Source organism: Phyllostomus discolor, chromosome 8, assembly GCF_004126475.2.
Source record: "Phyllostomus discolor isolate MPI-MPIP mPhyDis1 chromosome 8, mPhyDis1.pri.v3, whole genome shotgun sequence".
NCBI lineage: Eukaryota > Metazoa > Chordata > Mammalia > Chiroptera > Phyllostomidae > Phyllostomus > Phyllostomus discolor.
Genome location: NC_040910.2, coordinates 106,381,302 through 106,397,357, shown reverse-complemented (window position 1 = coordinate 106,397,357; position 16,056 = coordinate 106,381,302). Strand labels below are relative to the sequence as shown.

The 16,056-nt window shown below is 57.2% G+C and overlaps 1 protein-coding gene across 3 annotated transcripts in view; it reads left to right on the top strand.

The window, feature by feature from the left end:
• STAT5B (signal transducer and activator of transcription 5B) overlaps positions 1 to 16,056 on the top strand; it is a 60,564-nt gene that overhangs the window by 41,703 nt on the left and 2,805 nt on the right. For all 3 annotated transcript variants that reach the window (XM_028520310.2, XM_028520311.2, XM_028520316.2), the window contains exons 6-18: positions 1,887 to 2,017; positions 2,246 to 2,397; positions 2,852 to 3,007; positions 3,399 to 3,578; positions 3,964 to 4,051; positions 4,130 to 4,252; positions 4,838 to 4,930; positions 7,553 to 7,759; positions 9,294 to 9,388; positions 9,499 to 9,629; positions 10,518 to 10,688; positions 15,124 to 15,175; positions 15,499 to 15,606. In XM_028520310.2, the coding sequence (XP_028376111.1) occupies positions 1,887 to 2,017; positions 2,246 to 2,397; positions 2,852 to 3,007; positions 3,399 to 3,578; positions 3,964 to 4,051; positions 4,130 to 4,252; positions 4,838 to 4,930; positions 7,553 to 7,759; positions 9,294 to 9,388; positions 9,499 to 9,629; positions 10,518 to 10,688; positions 15,124 to 15,175; positions 15,499 to 15,606 (1,687 nt within the window). The remainder of the gene's footprint in view (positions 1 to 1,886; positions 2,018 to 2,245; positions 2,398 to 2,851; positions 3,008 to 3,398; positions 3,579 to 3,963; positions 4,052 to 4,129; positions 4,253 to 4,837; positions 4,931 to 7,552; positions 7,760 to 9,293; positions 9,389 to 9,498; positions 9,630 to 10,517; positions 10,689 to 15,123; positions 15,176 to 15,498; positions 15,607 to 16,056) is intronic.

Below are 16,056 nucleotides of genomic sequence, written 5' to 3'. Positions count from 1 at the left end.
ATGGCCGTCTTGTTCTGTGTGTCTCCGACCGTCGTCCTTCTGATGAAGGTGTCCAGTCCCTGACACTGAGTGTCGTATTTAACACTCCGAGTCTGGGTCTCTGCTCAGTAGCTACTCTGATTTGTCCCGGATCAGTTTTGTTTCTCTCTTCCTGCTTTTTCGTTATTTAATGTTTTTGGGCTCTCCTCTCCTTTGCCTCTTTGAGCCTCCCCCTCACGGGCCGGTCAGTGTTTCCTGTGCCCCGAGGCCGGCGTGTGGCCCAGACGCCGCAGGCGTGGCGTGGACGGTGGCGGGTGGTTCTGGCCCGTCTGCCTCCAGTGGGTCCCACCCAGACTGGCCCCGAGAGGGTGTCCCCCGTCCCAGCTTAGGGAACCGGAGACACAGGCTCACGTCCTCCCCAGGCCGTGGGCTGGCAGACGGTCCCGTGGTCCCGTTCCTGGGTTTCGGCCTCCTCCCCGTGGGTTTGAGCTGGACTCTGCCTGGGTCCGTGCCCACCGTGCGGGGCAGTTCAGTCTGAGCTGCCCCCTTCCATCAGAAACACAGACCATTGACCCATTGGTGCAAGTGGGGGCTCCGCTCCCTGCAGTGGGGGGACCGTCACCCCCACGTGCCCTGGCATCCATCCCAGGAAGCTCTGCCACCTGCCAGGGGACCCCTAACTGGGCCGCTTGCACAGGGAGGCTGGGCACAGGTGCCTTGGGCGCCACCACCTCCCTGTTGGGGCGGGCTCCCGGGGTTGGCCGTCAGACCACTCTGCTGGGCTCTGGGCTGGACACCGCTCCTCCCGCTCAGGCCCCACACTGGGATGGAGCCGCATCTCCGAATTCTCGCGCAGTTCCTGCCTTCCCGGCGTCTGGAGTTCTTCGACCTGTCCCGGGTGGTGCGGCCACGGGGTCGGGCCGCAGTCAGTGAGGCATGGCCCTCCTAGGCCTGCCTGGAACTGGCCCAGGACATGCTGATGCTCACACCTTCTTGACTCAGCCCACGTCAGAACACCGGGTGTCCCAAAGGCTGTTGGCAGGGACAGTCATTATCCCCCCCTCCCGCCCTGGTTTGTAGGGGAACGGTTCCCTCTATGGAGGGAGGGGTGGGCCTGCAGGCTAGAGGGTGGGGGCAGGTGGCTGTCACCATGGAAATGTTTGATTCCTTGAGTTGGGATGTGGATTCACAGGTGTTTTCTGTATCATTCTTTCTACCTTCCTTACGTCTTAAGCATTTCACCACTTATTTTTAAAAAGAGTTTATTTATTTTTAGAGAGAGGGGAAAGGAGGGAGAAAGAGAGGGGGAGAAGCTTCGATGTGGGAGAGAAACATCGGTCAGTGGCCTCCAGCGCGCCCCCAGCCGGGTCCCGGGCCTGCCACCCAAGCCAGTGCTGTGACAGGGAATCGCACTGGTGACCCCGACCTGCTGAACCACACTAGTTGGGGCGCATAGCTTACTTTTTAATCAAGGGTGACTAGGCCCCTCCCCACCCCAGCCCCTGTCCCTGCCATCGGTGAGCTCCCTGACGCTGGTGGGAAGAGAGCCCGAGGCCTCGAGAAGAGAAGTGATTTGCCTGAGTCCACGTAGGCAGGAAACGGCCAGGGCAGACCTGGGACTGGGCAGTGTGGCACCGAGCTGGACCCCAGGGTGGCGTGAGGAAGGTGGGGCAGCCAGCTGCGTGGGCCAGGGTGCTGGGGTCCTCCTCAGCTGGACCCACGAGCTTCTGTCTCCCCAGCTCAGGAGGGGAGCTCAGAGTCGGGGGTCCGGGGAGTGGTGCGGCTCACCGCGGGTGCCCTGGGTTCCCAGCGCCCTGACGTGTCACTGGTCAGCCGGGTCAGCATGAGGGTCTTGGGCGCTGGGAGCTGGGAGATCATGGCCGCGGCTGTCCCGTCCCCTCCTCCAGCTCAGTTTGCCCAGCTGGCCCAGCTGAACCCCCAGGAGCGTCTGAGCCGGGAGGCGGCCCTGCAGCAGAAGCAGGTGTCCCTGGAGGCCTGGCTACAGCGGGAGGCCCAGACGCTGCAGCAGTACCGCGGGGTGAGTGGGGCCCCGGTCCCGGTCCTCCGGGCTCGGGCCCAGGTCCCAAGTGTAGGGGCACCTGAGACAGGGGTGGAGCCGGCAAGACAGCAGGGCCCCGGGGAGCAGGAGGCCTGTGGGGGCCTGGGAGGAGGAGCAGGTCGGGGAAAGGGGCGGCCCTGCCCCCCGCTGAGGCCCTGCAGGGCTGTGGTCTCGGAGCCCAGAAGGGCCTGCTGTCCCCTGTCCCAGGAGCTGGCCGAGAAGCACCAGAAGACCCTGCAGCTGCTGCGGAAGCAGCAGACCATCATCCTGGATGACGAGCTGATCCAGTGGAAGCGGCGGCAGCAGCTGGCCGGGAACGGAGGGCCCCCTGAGGGCAGCCTGGACGTGCTGCAGTCCTGGTACCTGGTGTGGGGGCCGGGGCAGGGCACCCAGGAGGGCAGGGCAGGCAGGGGCCCGGGACGGAGCTCCCAGCTGCGTATTCTGCTCCCGTGTGTCCACGGGCGGGCAGCACACTCCGTCCTAAGGCAGGTCTGACTCCCCCGTGGGTTTGGCTCCTGACACAGACGTGGTGCCCGCGGTCCTGCCCCTCCCTGGGACGGGACTCACTGACTGGGGGAGTGGAGCAGGGGTGAACAGTGAGGCTGGGGCTGATGGCGTCCATGTCAGAGTCGCCCCTCTCGTGTGTCTCTCTGTGTTCCTGGGAGGCAGGGCGGCTCTGCTCTGCTCAATGCACAGGGCATGGGGGTGGCCGGGTCTTGGGGGGCTGGCCCCGGGCTGGGAGCCTCTCCACCTGTGTCCTGGGGCACGGGGTGAAGCCATTGTCCTTCCCTTTGGCCTCGGGTGCGTGGGCAGGTGCGAGAAGTTGGCTGAGATCATCTGGCAGAACCGGCAGCAGATCCGCAGAGCTGAGCACCTCTGCCAGCAGCTGCCCATCCCGGGCCCCGTGGAGGAGATGCTGGCTGAGGTCAACGCCACCATCACAGACATCATCTCAGCCCTGGTGACCAGGTGACTGCTGCCCCTCGGCCACGCCCAGCCCCCAGTGTGGCCGGCAGGGCCGGGGTGGGGGTGGGGTGGGAAGCTGGGAGTGCTTTGCCCATGGCAGGCTGTTGCTTGAATCCTTGTCTCCCCGGTGGCCGTGACTGCTCGGTGTTGACCTTTCCCAGCTGCTCTTGTGAGCGCCACAGGGGCTGCCCTGGTTTCCTGCAGCCCGTTCCCACTGCCAAGTTCATTTCACTGCCGCCCCTCCGGTCTTCCCCCGACTCTCAGTGGCCTCCCTGGGAACAGGGTCTCTGTCTGCCCCGTGCTCCTCCTTCTCCTGCTGAGCCCTTGCACGGTCCCCGCCACTGGGAGGGACCAGAGCCCCACCCCTTAGGCCGCACCTCCCGTGTCCCTGCAGCACCTTCATCATCGAGAAGCAGCCCCCGCAGGTCCTGAAGACCCAGACCAAGTTCGCGGCCACAGTGCGGCTGCTGGTGGGCGGGAAGCTGAACGTGCACATGAACCCCCCCCAGGTGAAGGCCACCATCATCAGCGAGCAGCAGGCCAAGTCGCTGCTCAAGAACGAGAACACCCGCAAGTACGCACGTCCTGCCTCACACGGGCGCCTCTCCTTAGTCCTGGAAATCGGTGACGTGGTCCCTTTAAGGAGGCTTCTGGGGTCTGCGGTCTCTGTGGGAATCCTGGTCACCCTTCTGGCCTGTTCTGGCCGTCAGAGGAAGAGCCTAGGGGCCAACCTCTGCAAACATGGTGTGATTTTGTTTCCCTTACAGGGATTTGTTTGAGGAAATTTTTGTATATTTTATGTGTATGTATGTTTTGTACGTTTCCTAGAGCCAATATTTCCTGTAAATGAGTTAAGTTTTTAAATGCCTTCTGACTTTCCTCCTACCCCATGCGAATTTCTGCCCCGCGGGAGCTGAGGCCCGCGTGGGCTCAGCGCCGCGCCCCTCTCTGCCCCGCAGCGACTACAGCGGCGAGATCCTGAACAACTGCTGCGTGATGGAGTACCACCAGGCCACCGGCACGCTCAGCGCCCACTTCAGGAACATGGTGAGGGCGGCGGGGGAGGAGGAACCGAGCGTCCCCCGTCGTCTGAGGTCTCTGTCCCATTAATGGTCTCCTTTTCAGTCCCTGAAGCGGATCAAGAGGTCTGACCGTCGCGGAGCAGAGTCCGTGACGGAAGAAAAATTCACGATCCTGTTTGAGTCGCAGTTCAGCGTCGGCGGAAACGAGCTGGTGTTTCAAGTCAAGGTGAGGCCCTCGGCGGTGTGCGTGCGCGGGCGGGTGTGTGCGGGGGAGGACTTGGACATCCCGGAAGGATTGTTCCGGTCACAACGGGCGTCCTCTCCCTGGTTATTGACGAACAGAAAGCGAGGAGGCCTCCTCCTTAGAACGGTGTCTCCTAGCTTCCCCTGAGAAGGAGCAAACAGTAATGAGCTGAAGTGGCTGGAAATGGGTAGAAAGTGACTGAGGAGCAACATCACTCAGGAGGAGTCTGGTTAACAGTCGTCGTAACTTACGACGTTTGTTACGTGTTGGTTTTTCTCCCTCCTGGAAATGTCTCCATGCCCTCTTTCCTCTTTCTGGTGCTCCGTGTAGCTTAGAGAACTTACCCCGTCCTTCAGAGATATTTGGTAGGGTCTCTTACTGCAGGCAGAATGTCTGAGGCCGCGCCGGTGTGGCCGAGTTGCAATGACCCTGGAGCGTTCTCACTCGGGGTCCGAGGCGGCTTGCGCGGAGGCCGGGAGAGTGCACGTGTGGCGGCGGGAGAAGCAAAGAGCAGGGGGAGGACATGCCGCCCGCAGGGGGCTCAGCCCGTGTCCCGTGTCTTTGCAGACCCTGTCCCTCCCGGTGGTGGTGATCGTGCACGGCAGCCAGGACAACAACGCCACGGCCACCGTTCTGTGGGACAATGCTTTTGCAGAGCCTGTGAGTGGGTTCCCCGGGCCTGTGGGGCGTGAGACCTTGATGCTGGTGTCATGGGTCCCTCGCATGTGTCGTCCCCGAAAAGAGCAGAGGAGAACGCCGTGTCTCCTGGTGGGAGGCGGCGTGGGGCGTGTGCAGAAAATGAGGAGGGGGCGGGCTCGCAGGCGGGCCAGTGCTCCAGCTCCAGCTCCAGCTCCAGCCTCTCCTCCTCTGTGGCTTCGGGACATTCACTCCGCCTCCCTGAGCCCCAGGGTCCCCTAAGCGTCTGCAGCGCGGGGATGACCGTGCTCCGTGGTTGTCAGGAAGATTAAATTAGATAACAGACAAAATGCCAGGCACACACTCAGTACTCAGGAAGTATTGTTTTGAACCCTTGGGTGAAACCGTACATGGAAATCGGGACTCTCAGGGTCCTCGGCAGGGGTCCCAGCCTCTCTCTCCCCCCACCCGCCATCCCTCCCGTGGGAAAATCATCTTCCACAAAACCCATCTCTGGTGCCAAAAATGTTGGGGACCGCTGTTCTGGGGGTCAGACCTCTCAGGAGGTGACTTCAGCGTGGAACTTGCTCCCTGTCGTCTTCCTTCCAATAAACGAGGGCGACAGTTAATGTCTGTCCCAAAGTTTAGACTCTGCGACCCGTCCCAGGTCTCTCATGAAGAGAGGGATGTTCGATGCCCTTTGTCTAAGGGCGAACGTTCGGGTTTCTGGGTTTGTGCACGCAGACGCTGTCTGAGCAGCATGGGGGGCTGCTCGGGGAGCGAGTTCAGAACGCCGCAGCGGCACCGTCACGCGGGGTGCATGTGCCCGGCAGCGAGCGGTCCGTGAAGGCCTGACGGAGGGGTCATGCTTGCTGTTTGGGGCACAGAAGTATGTTCTCTAACACGAACGGTCTTACGTTCTCAACGGTTCTCTTTAGAGAATGTTTTTGCTGCAGAGGCGCGATTTTTATCAGAAATTCTACTACGCTGGGGCAACCAACCCTCAGTTTGAGGCTCCTTTTAAAAACCACCTGCCTACAGCCTGTCCCGATGAGCCTCCCGGACGGGATGGCCACACCCCCACTTCCTCCCCCGCCTTTGCCCAGAGCACGCTCTGCTCCGGCGGCCCTGGCGACTCCTGCAGCGCGCTGTTGCTAAAGTGTCTGGTCTAAATCAGTGTCAGCGGGGTTTTTTGTTTGTTTTTTAAAGATTTTATTTATTTATTTTTAGAGAGGGAAGGGAGGGAGAGAGAGAGAGAGAGAGAGAAACATCAATGTGCGGTTGCTGGGGGCTGTGGCCTGCAACCCAGGCATGTGCCCTGACTGGGAATCGAACCTGCGATGCTTTGGTTCGCAGCCCGCGCTCAATCCACTGAGCTACGCCAGCCAGGGCTTAGTATCAGCATTTTTAACGTTTCCAGTACGTCAATAGCTAGTGTACATCTTGTGCTGCTTTGAAATGAATACACCCTTGTAGGAATTTGTAGGTATATGTGTGTACATGTCACGGTGTAACCGCAGTGCCGCACTGTTTAGCTGGAGACTGAAGGCTGACGCACAGGTGTCCGTCCGTGGGGGTCTGGTCAAATGTAAAGGGGAAAACCGTATACATTTGCCGGCCTGCACGGAATACTTACAGAGGTGTAAGCCAGAAGCTGGATCGCACACACCTTTCAGGAGAGGAGCTGGGTTGCTAAGGCACAGGAGGGATAGGAAAGTCGCCTCACTGGATAACCTGTGCTTTTCTTTTTAAAAATTTAAAAAAGGTTTTATTTGCCAATTTTTAGAGAAAGGGGAAGGGAGGGAGAAAGAGAGGGAGAGAAACATCGATGTGAGAAACATCCATTGGTTGCCTCTGGCACTTGCCCCGACCGGGTCTGAACCCCCAACCCAGGCAGGCGCCCCGGCCGGGGATGGAGCTGGCGGCCTCCCACCTCAAGGAACGACGCCCACCCAACCAAGCCACGCTGGTCAGGGCAGACCCTCCGTACTTTCTGATTTTTGTATCATGTGCAGGATTTCCCATTCAAAAGTGTTTTTTTCCCAAAAATAGTTTTATAATAATTAACATTAAATATGATGGCTGAATGGGATGAAAAACAGTTTCCTAAAAATACATAGTCTGACCTGTTTTTAATAAACCCGTAGAACTAACAGTGACCCTCCTTCCTTAAGCTGGTTCCCTTTGGGCCGGAGTTCTCTGTCAGCAGGAGGTGTCACAGGCGAGGGTTACACTCATGCACACACACTTCCCTCTCTCTGTACCTGGAGAACCAGGGTTTCGGACCGCTGCCCCCGCCCCCCCTGAGTCCGCAGTGTAAGGGGCAGAGCTCAGTCACGTTCTGTTTTTTGTGGCTGTGAGAATGTAGGCTCGGAGTGGACGCTGGTCAGCTCGTCACAGAGCCCGGTAGACAGCACAAAGTCCCACTTTGCGCATTGCGTGCAAAGAAGGTAAAATGAACCTTCCGAGTTTCCCGGAACAGCACGTCCCAGGAAGGCTCAAATTTTATCCTCGGGCTGTTAGGACAAACGTTTGTAACTACGTGCAGCCGTCGGTGTTTTTTTTTTTTGTTTTCGTTTTTTTCGGGTCGAGGGAGTAAGTCACGCAACCGTCTTCTCATACGGCTCTGGCTTCTGTCCGTCTCAGGGCAGGGTGCCGTTTGCCGTGCCTGACAAGGTGCTGTGGCCGCAGCTGTGCGAGGCGCTCAACATGAAGTTCAAGGCCGAAGTGCAGAGCAACCGGGGGCTCACCAAGGAGAACCTCGTGTTCCTGGCGCAGAAGCTGTTCAACAGCAGCGGCAGCCACCTGGAGGACTACAGCAGCATGTCCGTGTCCTGGTCCCAGTTCAACCGGGTGAGTGGCGGCCCCGTGGGGCCAGCCCAGCGCCTCTGGGAGCCGCCCCTCCCCGACCCCCCATGCTTTCCGTCTCCAGTGAAACGCACCCAGCGTAGCGGGAAGCTACTCAGCAGATAGATGACCACGTGTTTTTATGTAAAAAGCTACGTCTTTGAATACTTCGGTCAATCAGGCTGCATGTGCAGCTGGTGCCTTTTGTAAAGGAAATAGCAAGCAAAGCGAACGTTCACGGAACTCATGAGAAGTGGAGCTTTGGCGATGACCCGGGCATCGGGTGCTGTCCCCCGGCCTCGGTGCACCCCGGCGCGCCACGTGAGCCGCCTCCCGGGGGCCCCTCGGCCCACCTGAAGGGAGTGCCGATGCAGGAAACTTTTCCTGCAGCATCTGCTAGCTCGGAGGGCACCTGTCACATCTTTGATTTTAAATTTAACTTTCATTTCTCTTCTTTTTTTTTTTTAAAGATTTTATTTATTTATTTTTAGAGAGGGAAGGGAGGGAGGGAGAGAGAGAGAGACAGACAGACAGACAGACATCAATGTGCAGTTGCTGAGGTTTATGGCCTGCAACCCAGGCATGTACCCTGGCTGGGAATCAAACCTGGGACACTTTGGTTCCCAGCCCGCGCTCAATCCACTGAGCTACGCCAGCCAGGGCTCATTTCTCTTCTTATACCACCACCCCGACCAGTGTTTTTTTTAGAGATTTATTTATTTATTTTTAGAGAGGGAAGGGAGGGAGAAAGAGAGAGAGAAACATCAATGTGTGGTTGCTGGGGGCCCTGGCCTGCAACCCAGGCATGTGCCCTGACTGGGAATCGAACCTGCAACACTTTGGTTCGCAGCCCACGCTCAATCCACTGAGCTATGCCAGCCAGGGCTCTTACCAGTGTTTTTCAAGCCCTAATTCAGAGATCTCACTGTCTCTGAGTGTAAGCCTTTTGAGTGGCTGTGTGTCGACCATTTGGCCGACGTGTTTGCTGGCGGTCAGGGGCACTTCGATAAGGGGTGCAGAAATTCCACGAGAATCAGATAACTGCGTTTTTCCGATGGTTATTGGCAACTGCTGTGTGACGGGGCAATCTCTGGGGCCGGCCCTGGTGATTTAATCCAGCTCACATCGACAGCCCCCTGGGCATCTTCTGAAGATGCAGGCTCAGATTAAGTAGATCTGAGATGAGGCCTGAAAACCTGCATTTCTCAGAAGCCCTTGGGTGATGCAGCCGCTGCTGGTCACAGACCCCCACGTCCGAGACAGCGGAGGCCCCGTGAGGCCGGGGGAGGGTGCGCGCAGCAGGGTGCGGCGGGGTTGGCGACGGCTCTGGGCTGCGTTCCTCCGCTCGCTGCCTCTCCGGTCTGTTTTTCGGTGGCAGGACCATTCACGTGGGGAAACGCAGATGGGTCTTGATATTTGCGCGGTTCTGGCAGAGTGGGTGTTGGTTTGCTGTTTGGTTTTCTCCGGTTCCGGTGTGTGCAGGCGCTGTCCCGGGTGTTGCTTTCGCCTTAATCGTGTTCCTTGTTGTGCCTCCGACCAGGAGAATTTACCGGGACGGAATTACACTTTCTGGCAGTGGTTCGACGGGGTGATGGAAGTGTTAAAAAAACATCTCAAGCCTCATTGGAATGATGGGTAAGAACTGGCATTTCTTAAGTCAGCGATAGAGTAAGAAGGTTGTCTTTCTGGTGTTTAAAAAAAAAATATCACACTCTGCTTCTGCCCCTCCGACCTCTGTGGCCCAGGGCAATCTTGGGCTTCGTGAACAAGCAGCAGGCCCACGACCTGCTCATCAACAAGCCCGACGGGACGTTCCTGCTGCGGTTCAGCGACTCGGAGATCGGCGGCATCACCATCGCCTGGAAGTTCGACTCCCGTGAGTGCTCCTCCCTTTTCACGGGCAAAGCCAAGGTGGCTCCGGTCAGCTGCTTTGGTTGCAAAAGCACTTCAACGTATAATTCGTTGAGTACTTACTATCCCGGGGGCCCGCGCTCCTCATGGGACATGGACGAAGGACCCTGACAGAGCCGCCGCCGATGCCGTGGGGGCCGGTGCGAGACCTCCCTGTGGGGAACACAAGTCCCAGTTTTGAGAAACACGAATGACTAACCCTGATGCAGCGACCCGCGGATGCAGTGACCCGTCCCGAATCCCAGCTGCTGCCCCGTCGAAATGCTCGCCTTCGTGTTGCTCAGCCTCGAGCTTAGCCCAGTGAGGAAGAAACTGGAGTCGTTAGCCTAGAGATAACATGCCGTTTTAATGAGTCATTTATAGGAACGCACACAAGGGTACTGTCGTCCTTGGTGGTTTTCATGCAAGAACGTTAGTTCTTTCCTCTGACCCCCGCAGTAACATGAGTAGCTTTCGAGTCTCGTCGTGTTTGTTGCTGTGACTTCCAGGGTTAGCGCCACTTCGCAGTGCCCGCCAGTCCTCTGGCTGTGGCCGTGCTTTCTCTCCCACCCACTGTTGTGCAGGGAATCGGGGAGTCAATGAGAAGTGTCCTCCAGAAAGAGGCAGAACACCATTTGAACTTGAACCTACCTAAGGGAGGTCGCTGGGTCTCCAGGGAAGCGGCGTGTGCACTGCCAGCTCCCCGCCCGCCGCTTTCAAAAACGACTACTGATCTCTAACCTGTGGTGGTTTTAAAACGGAGATTTTTATTGGTGCAATTTGAATGGAGATGTTTAATTTGTAGTATATTTGGGTACTAGGATTTCCTGTTCAGAAATCATGTTTAGAATATAACTTGTATTTGTTGCTCTAGAGGAAAGAATGTTTTGGAACCTGATGCCTTTTACCACTAGAGACTTCTCCATCCGCTCCCTGGCCGACCGCCTGGGGGACCTGAATTACCTCATCTACGTGTTCCCCGACCGGCCCAAGGACGAAGTGTACTCCAAGTACTACACGCCGGTCCCGTGCGAGCCTGCCACTGGTAACAATGTTCGCGTTCTGCTGTGGTCGTGCTGTGGTTGTGCTGTGCTCTGGCTCTGTTTTAGTCTTCTGTGTCTGTCTGTCTGTCTGTCTGTGTTGCATGAAAGTCGACACAGTTGGCACAAAGTTATCGCTGTCTGAGCAGCATCCAGGGCAGATGTAAATCCCAGGCCGTATCCTCCCGCCACACAGACAACACGCCTGCCACTAACCCCAGGTATCAAACTGAAGGGAACCAATTGCTCTCAACACAAGCTCAGGTCATACAAAATGAGGAAGGTCAAATTTTGTTTTTCAAAACGTAGATGGTTTTGTTTTCTGAGCGTTAAACGTTATTGTGAATTTATTGTCACGTTTCCAGAGAAGTATAGAAAACTGTGCCTCACCCAGCACCTCTCAAGGAGAGCGTAACCACAGTAATAATTCAGTGGGTGTTTCCCCAGCCTGTGTAGACGCGTGTTCTTCATTTAGTCAGTCGGCCAGCAGGGGCTCACGGAGCACTTCCCGCGTGGAGGCGCAAACCTGCCAGCGGGAGGAAGACGAAAAGCAAGTGAGGAAATAAGTGCACTCGCGTGGTGACGGGTGCCGTGAGGACACAGAAGCGAGGTTCGAGGCACGGAGAGGCCACGGGAGGGAGCTGGGGGCACCTCTCTGCCGCGGCCTCCGCCTCGTTCCCCTGCCCACCCGGCTCTGGCCGCCCGGGCCCCGCTCGGGGCTCCCAAACACGCCGACCACGTCTCTGTCTCAGGGCTTCCAGGGTGGTCCGGGAGGCGTCCCCGAGGGGCGGCATCGGCGTAGATCTGAACGAAGCGAGGAAGCTCTCTCTGTCTAAAGGTCCAGAGAGAGAATGTTCTAGGCTGAGAGCACAAGGGCAGGAGCTCTGAGATGGAAAGGAGGTCGCCGTGTTTGAAAACCCTCAAGAGGGTCGGAGGCCGGAGCAGGCTGAGCAGGGGGAGTGGGAGAGGGAGGGCGGAGCGGCGGAGGGAGGCGCCGGAGCTAGTAGGACCCCACCAAACGGCAGCTGCTGGGATCCGACTTCTTCCCCGCGGGCATGTACTGTTAGGCCGTGATTCAGGGTCCTAGGGTGGGAGGTGCCCAGGCCCCCCTTCAGCTCCCGGGGAGGAGGATGGAGGGCAGAGGCCAGTGCGGTGCAGCCTGTCCAGACCTTCCCAGGAAACCTGCCTTCTGCCCAGCGGTCATGCCAGGCTGACACGCAGGCGGAGGGGCGAGGGGACTTGTGCACACGCGGGTGCCCTTTGCACGTGGAGACACCACCCCCTTCAGGAGTCACTGCCATCTCACAGCAGCGGTCCCGACCGTCAGCGGACAACAGTTCCCTGTGTGGTTCGGGCTGTGGGGGCGGCGGTCGAAAGGGGCCGTCTGGCAGCTCTCGGTTTTGGCCACGGTGTCTTCTGCCACGTTGCTGACTCCCAAAGACGCCCCGCAGCTCAATGTGACCCTCCGCCAGCACCCTATTTTTTTTTTATTTTATATTTTTACTTAAAAGTATATCATAGGCAGAGCTACAGGTCAGGACACACAGCCTTCAGCAGCGTTTGAATGACTGCATGAATTCCGCTGTAGGGAGACTCCACGGGGCCTGGTCCCAGCGGTTTACTTAAAGCACTCACAGGTTAGGTCACAGCTTCGCTTGTCATGGTTCACATGGAGATGACGTGGTCCGCGCCTCTCGTTCAGTTTCCCGAGGGTGAATTCCTGAGGCACAATCTGTGTCAGAGGGTGCACGCTTTCTGAAACACGTAGACAAGTCCTGGTGGAGCTGCTCTCCGGAAAGCGGCATCCGCTCTCGCCCGCGGGCATCTGCGGGGTCCGCTCCTCCTCCTCCCCCCTCCCTCCCACCGCGGACTGTGCGCCCGTCTCAGGCTCGGCCATCCGATCGGCACAAAGCGACATCTCGGTCCCCATTCCCGATTCTTTGATTCTAGGTGAGGCCAAAACACCTTTTCATCTGATGACGATAATTAATAATAATAGGGTAATAATAGCAGCTGACATCTGTTGAATGCTTACTTATGAGCCAATTCCTTTGCTGAGTATATTTTTATTTGGTATCTCATTTACTCCTCGAAATGGGTCCGTGGCGAAGTAGGTGCTATTAAATGTTCCCCCTGTGCCCTGGCTGGCATAGCTCAGTGGATTGAGCACGGGCTGCGAACCAAAGTGTCGCAGGTTTGATTCCCAGTCAGGGTGCATGCCTGGGTTGTAGGCCATGACCCCCAGCAACCGCACATTGATTTTTCTCTATCTCCCTCCCTTCCCTCTCTAAAAATAAATAAAATCTTAAAAAAAATGTTCCCCCTTTTACATAGGAGGAACTGAGGCACAGAGAGGTAAATCATTTGCCAAAGGTCACACAGCTAGGAAGAGGCCAAGCCGGGCTTCCAGCTCAGGGGGTCTAGCACCAGACCTCTGTGTATTTTTTTTTAGCCTCTGCACTGTGGGCCATTTGTGTGTTTTCCCATGAAATGCATTCGTGCTCCTCGTATCTTTCTTTCACAGTTTTGTTTTTTTCTTAACGACGTGTAAATAGGTTTTATAGTAAATAAACCCTTTATTATATGTAGCAAATGTTTTTCTCAGTGTGTTATTGTTCTTTTACTGTGCAAGGTTTATTTTGCTGAAGGTTTAGTTTACGGAGCCTGGTAGTGGGGCTGCAGGGCCCAGTCTGCCCACCCCCATTCCCTGGGTGCCAGGCCCCCCCGCCCTAGCGGGACGGGTCTGTTTCCAGGTGGGGGGATGAGCCGCAATGTTTTAGATTTATAGGCTGTTTTGGATTATATTTGTCACTGCTTCTTTTTGTTAGCGCAGCTCATCTAGATTTTCAAGTCCTATTTTTTTTTACAGCATTTCTTTGGTTTTTATCTTTCCTGCCAACCTGTAAAATTCTCCGTAGACCGTTAAAGCCCAGAAAGTATGCGATGTTATGACAAGGTAGCTGCTGACGTTTGTGAGAAGCAGGTTAGGGTGCCAAGCAGTGCGCGAGCCACGTGGCATTTCGCCGTCTCGGGCTGCTTCGCCCTGCTGGCCGCCACGCGGTCTCCCAAGTCCACCAGAGTCAGGGCTGAACCTACCCCCGTACCCTCCCACCCCAGTCCCGGAAAACAAGGCTTCACTCACTGGCTTCACACGATCACATCCCCGCCACCTCCTGAACTGGGTTTCCACGGTCAGCCTTTTAAAACGCTGCACCTGTGACTGACCAGGTCGCCGCCGGGTTCCTCCCCTGGCCAGCCCCGCCCCGGCGGGATGCCGTGGTGCTTGGAGACCCACACCAGCTCTTCAGCCAGCCACGAGGCGTGGGCCGGGGCCCACTAGAGTCAGGTGATCCCAGGTGCAGAGGCCGCAGGGGCCTGAGAGAGCTTGCGGGCACCTGCGTGACAGTCCCTCTCGTAAGCATAGATACTCAGAGTAACTTCTGGGGTCAGCAGGTCCGATTCATTCCTCTCTGATGCTTAGATTTTTCTAGGCAACCCCCGAGAAGTGTGTGCATGCCTTCCGCTTGAAAACCTCCAGCGAAAAGGAACCGGTTCTGCCCGAGACAGCCCATTTCTTTTGGGGGATGTTTTTTTTAAGATTTTTAAATTTTTTTTCCAGTTTTTTTTTAAGATTTTATTTATTTATTTTTTTAGAGAGAGAAGGGAGGGAGATAGAGAGAGAGAGAAACATCAATGTGCAGTTGCTGGGGGTCATGGCCTGCAACCCAGGCATGTACCCTAGCTGGGAATCGAACCTGTAACACTTTGGTTCGCAGCCCGTGCTCAATCCACGGAGCTATGCCAGCGAGGGCCAAGATTTTTAATTTTTAGAGAGGGAAGAGAGAGAGATAGAGAGAGAGAAACATCAATGTGCGGTTGCTGGGGGTCATGGCCTGCAACCCAGGCATGTACCCTGACTGGGAATCGAACCTGTAACACTTTGGTTCGCAGCCCGTGCTCAATCCACTGAGCTACGCCAGCCATGTGGGGGGTGTTCTGATCGTGGCTGCCTTCGCCCTCCCTTCTGTAACTGGGGATCCTCACCCCTCCTGCTGTTCCTCATCGTGTCCCCACAGAGCAAGTCCCACCCTCCTCCTGCATCTGTGACTGAGCTTTTTAAAGACCTTTTTTTCTTTTTACAATCAGTATGCAGCTAATGCTCGGTTTCGATTTGAGTTGAAGTGCATATTTTCCACAGTTTGAAGAATCTGTAAGCGCCTCCAAGCCAGCGGGAGTTACCGCTTCACCTGCGGTGTCAGTGTCGAGACTGTTCTCTGCCAGGTCGCCCTGACAGGCTGCAGTGGGAGGAGCCCGTATTAGATCCCAGGATAAAAGGAGGCGGCTGTACCCTGTCCTAAGGAAAGATGTGATTCATGAGGGAGATTTCATTTTTATTCCATCTGTGAACTCTGGTTCTCGTCCCCGTTCCCCCCTCGGCAGCTAAAGCAGTGGACGGATACGTGAAGCCACAGATCAAGCAAGTGGTCCCTGAGTAAGTGTGCGGGGTCCGGCCTGGCCTCCTGCCGCCTCTCTCCTCCGCTGGCTGTCCTCACCCCTCACCACCACCCCTCCTCCCACTCAAGGGCCCAGCGCTCCCTTCCCCCTAAAACCTGGCTCTGTCCTGTCCTGCGGAGGGACTGGGCTTGGTTACCACGAGGCCAGTCCCCAGGGCCCCACTCCTGCAGCTGGAACCCTGGGCCCTGTGGGCTCTTGGTCCTCCCACACCTGAGAAAGACACACAGGTGCCCCGGGGCCCCTCCCCAGGCCAGCTGCCGCCCCGAGGCTGCTGAGGCTCTGCTCTGCCTCCTCCCGCAGGTTTGTGACGTCCGCAGACTCCGCCGGGGGCAGCGCCACCTACATGGACCAGGCCCCCTCCCCCGCCGTGTGTCCCCAGGCGCATTACAACATGTACAACCCACAGAAGTAGGTTGTGTTCTTACAGGGCTGGCTGGGGCGGGGGGTGGGGGGTGGGGACTGGGCAGTTGGCCTGAGGCTGAGCCCCAGCGGGGCTGGTGGGAATGCAGAGCTCCTCTGGGTCTGAGACCCCCCCAACCGGGGCCGGGCTCTGCCGTGTGCCCAAGTGGGAGGGAGAGATTTGACCAGAAAACGTTAGTTAGTTTGGGGGGCGGTTTACATTCAATATTATTTTGTATTAGTTTCAGGTGTGCACAGTAGTTAGTGGAGGGTGGGTATTTTAGTCTGAGTCTCTCTGGCCGGCTAGTGAAGGACCCTACTCCCCAGTGTTGAGACCGGAAGTGGTTCTTTTCCCACGAGGCCTAGGCCGAGTGTACAGGCAGCCTTGGGCTGCTCACCTGGAGGGGCGTGGGGCTTGAGCTGGTCTCGCTCCTCGTCATTGGCCTCTGACAACCGTTC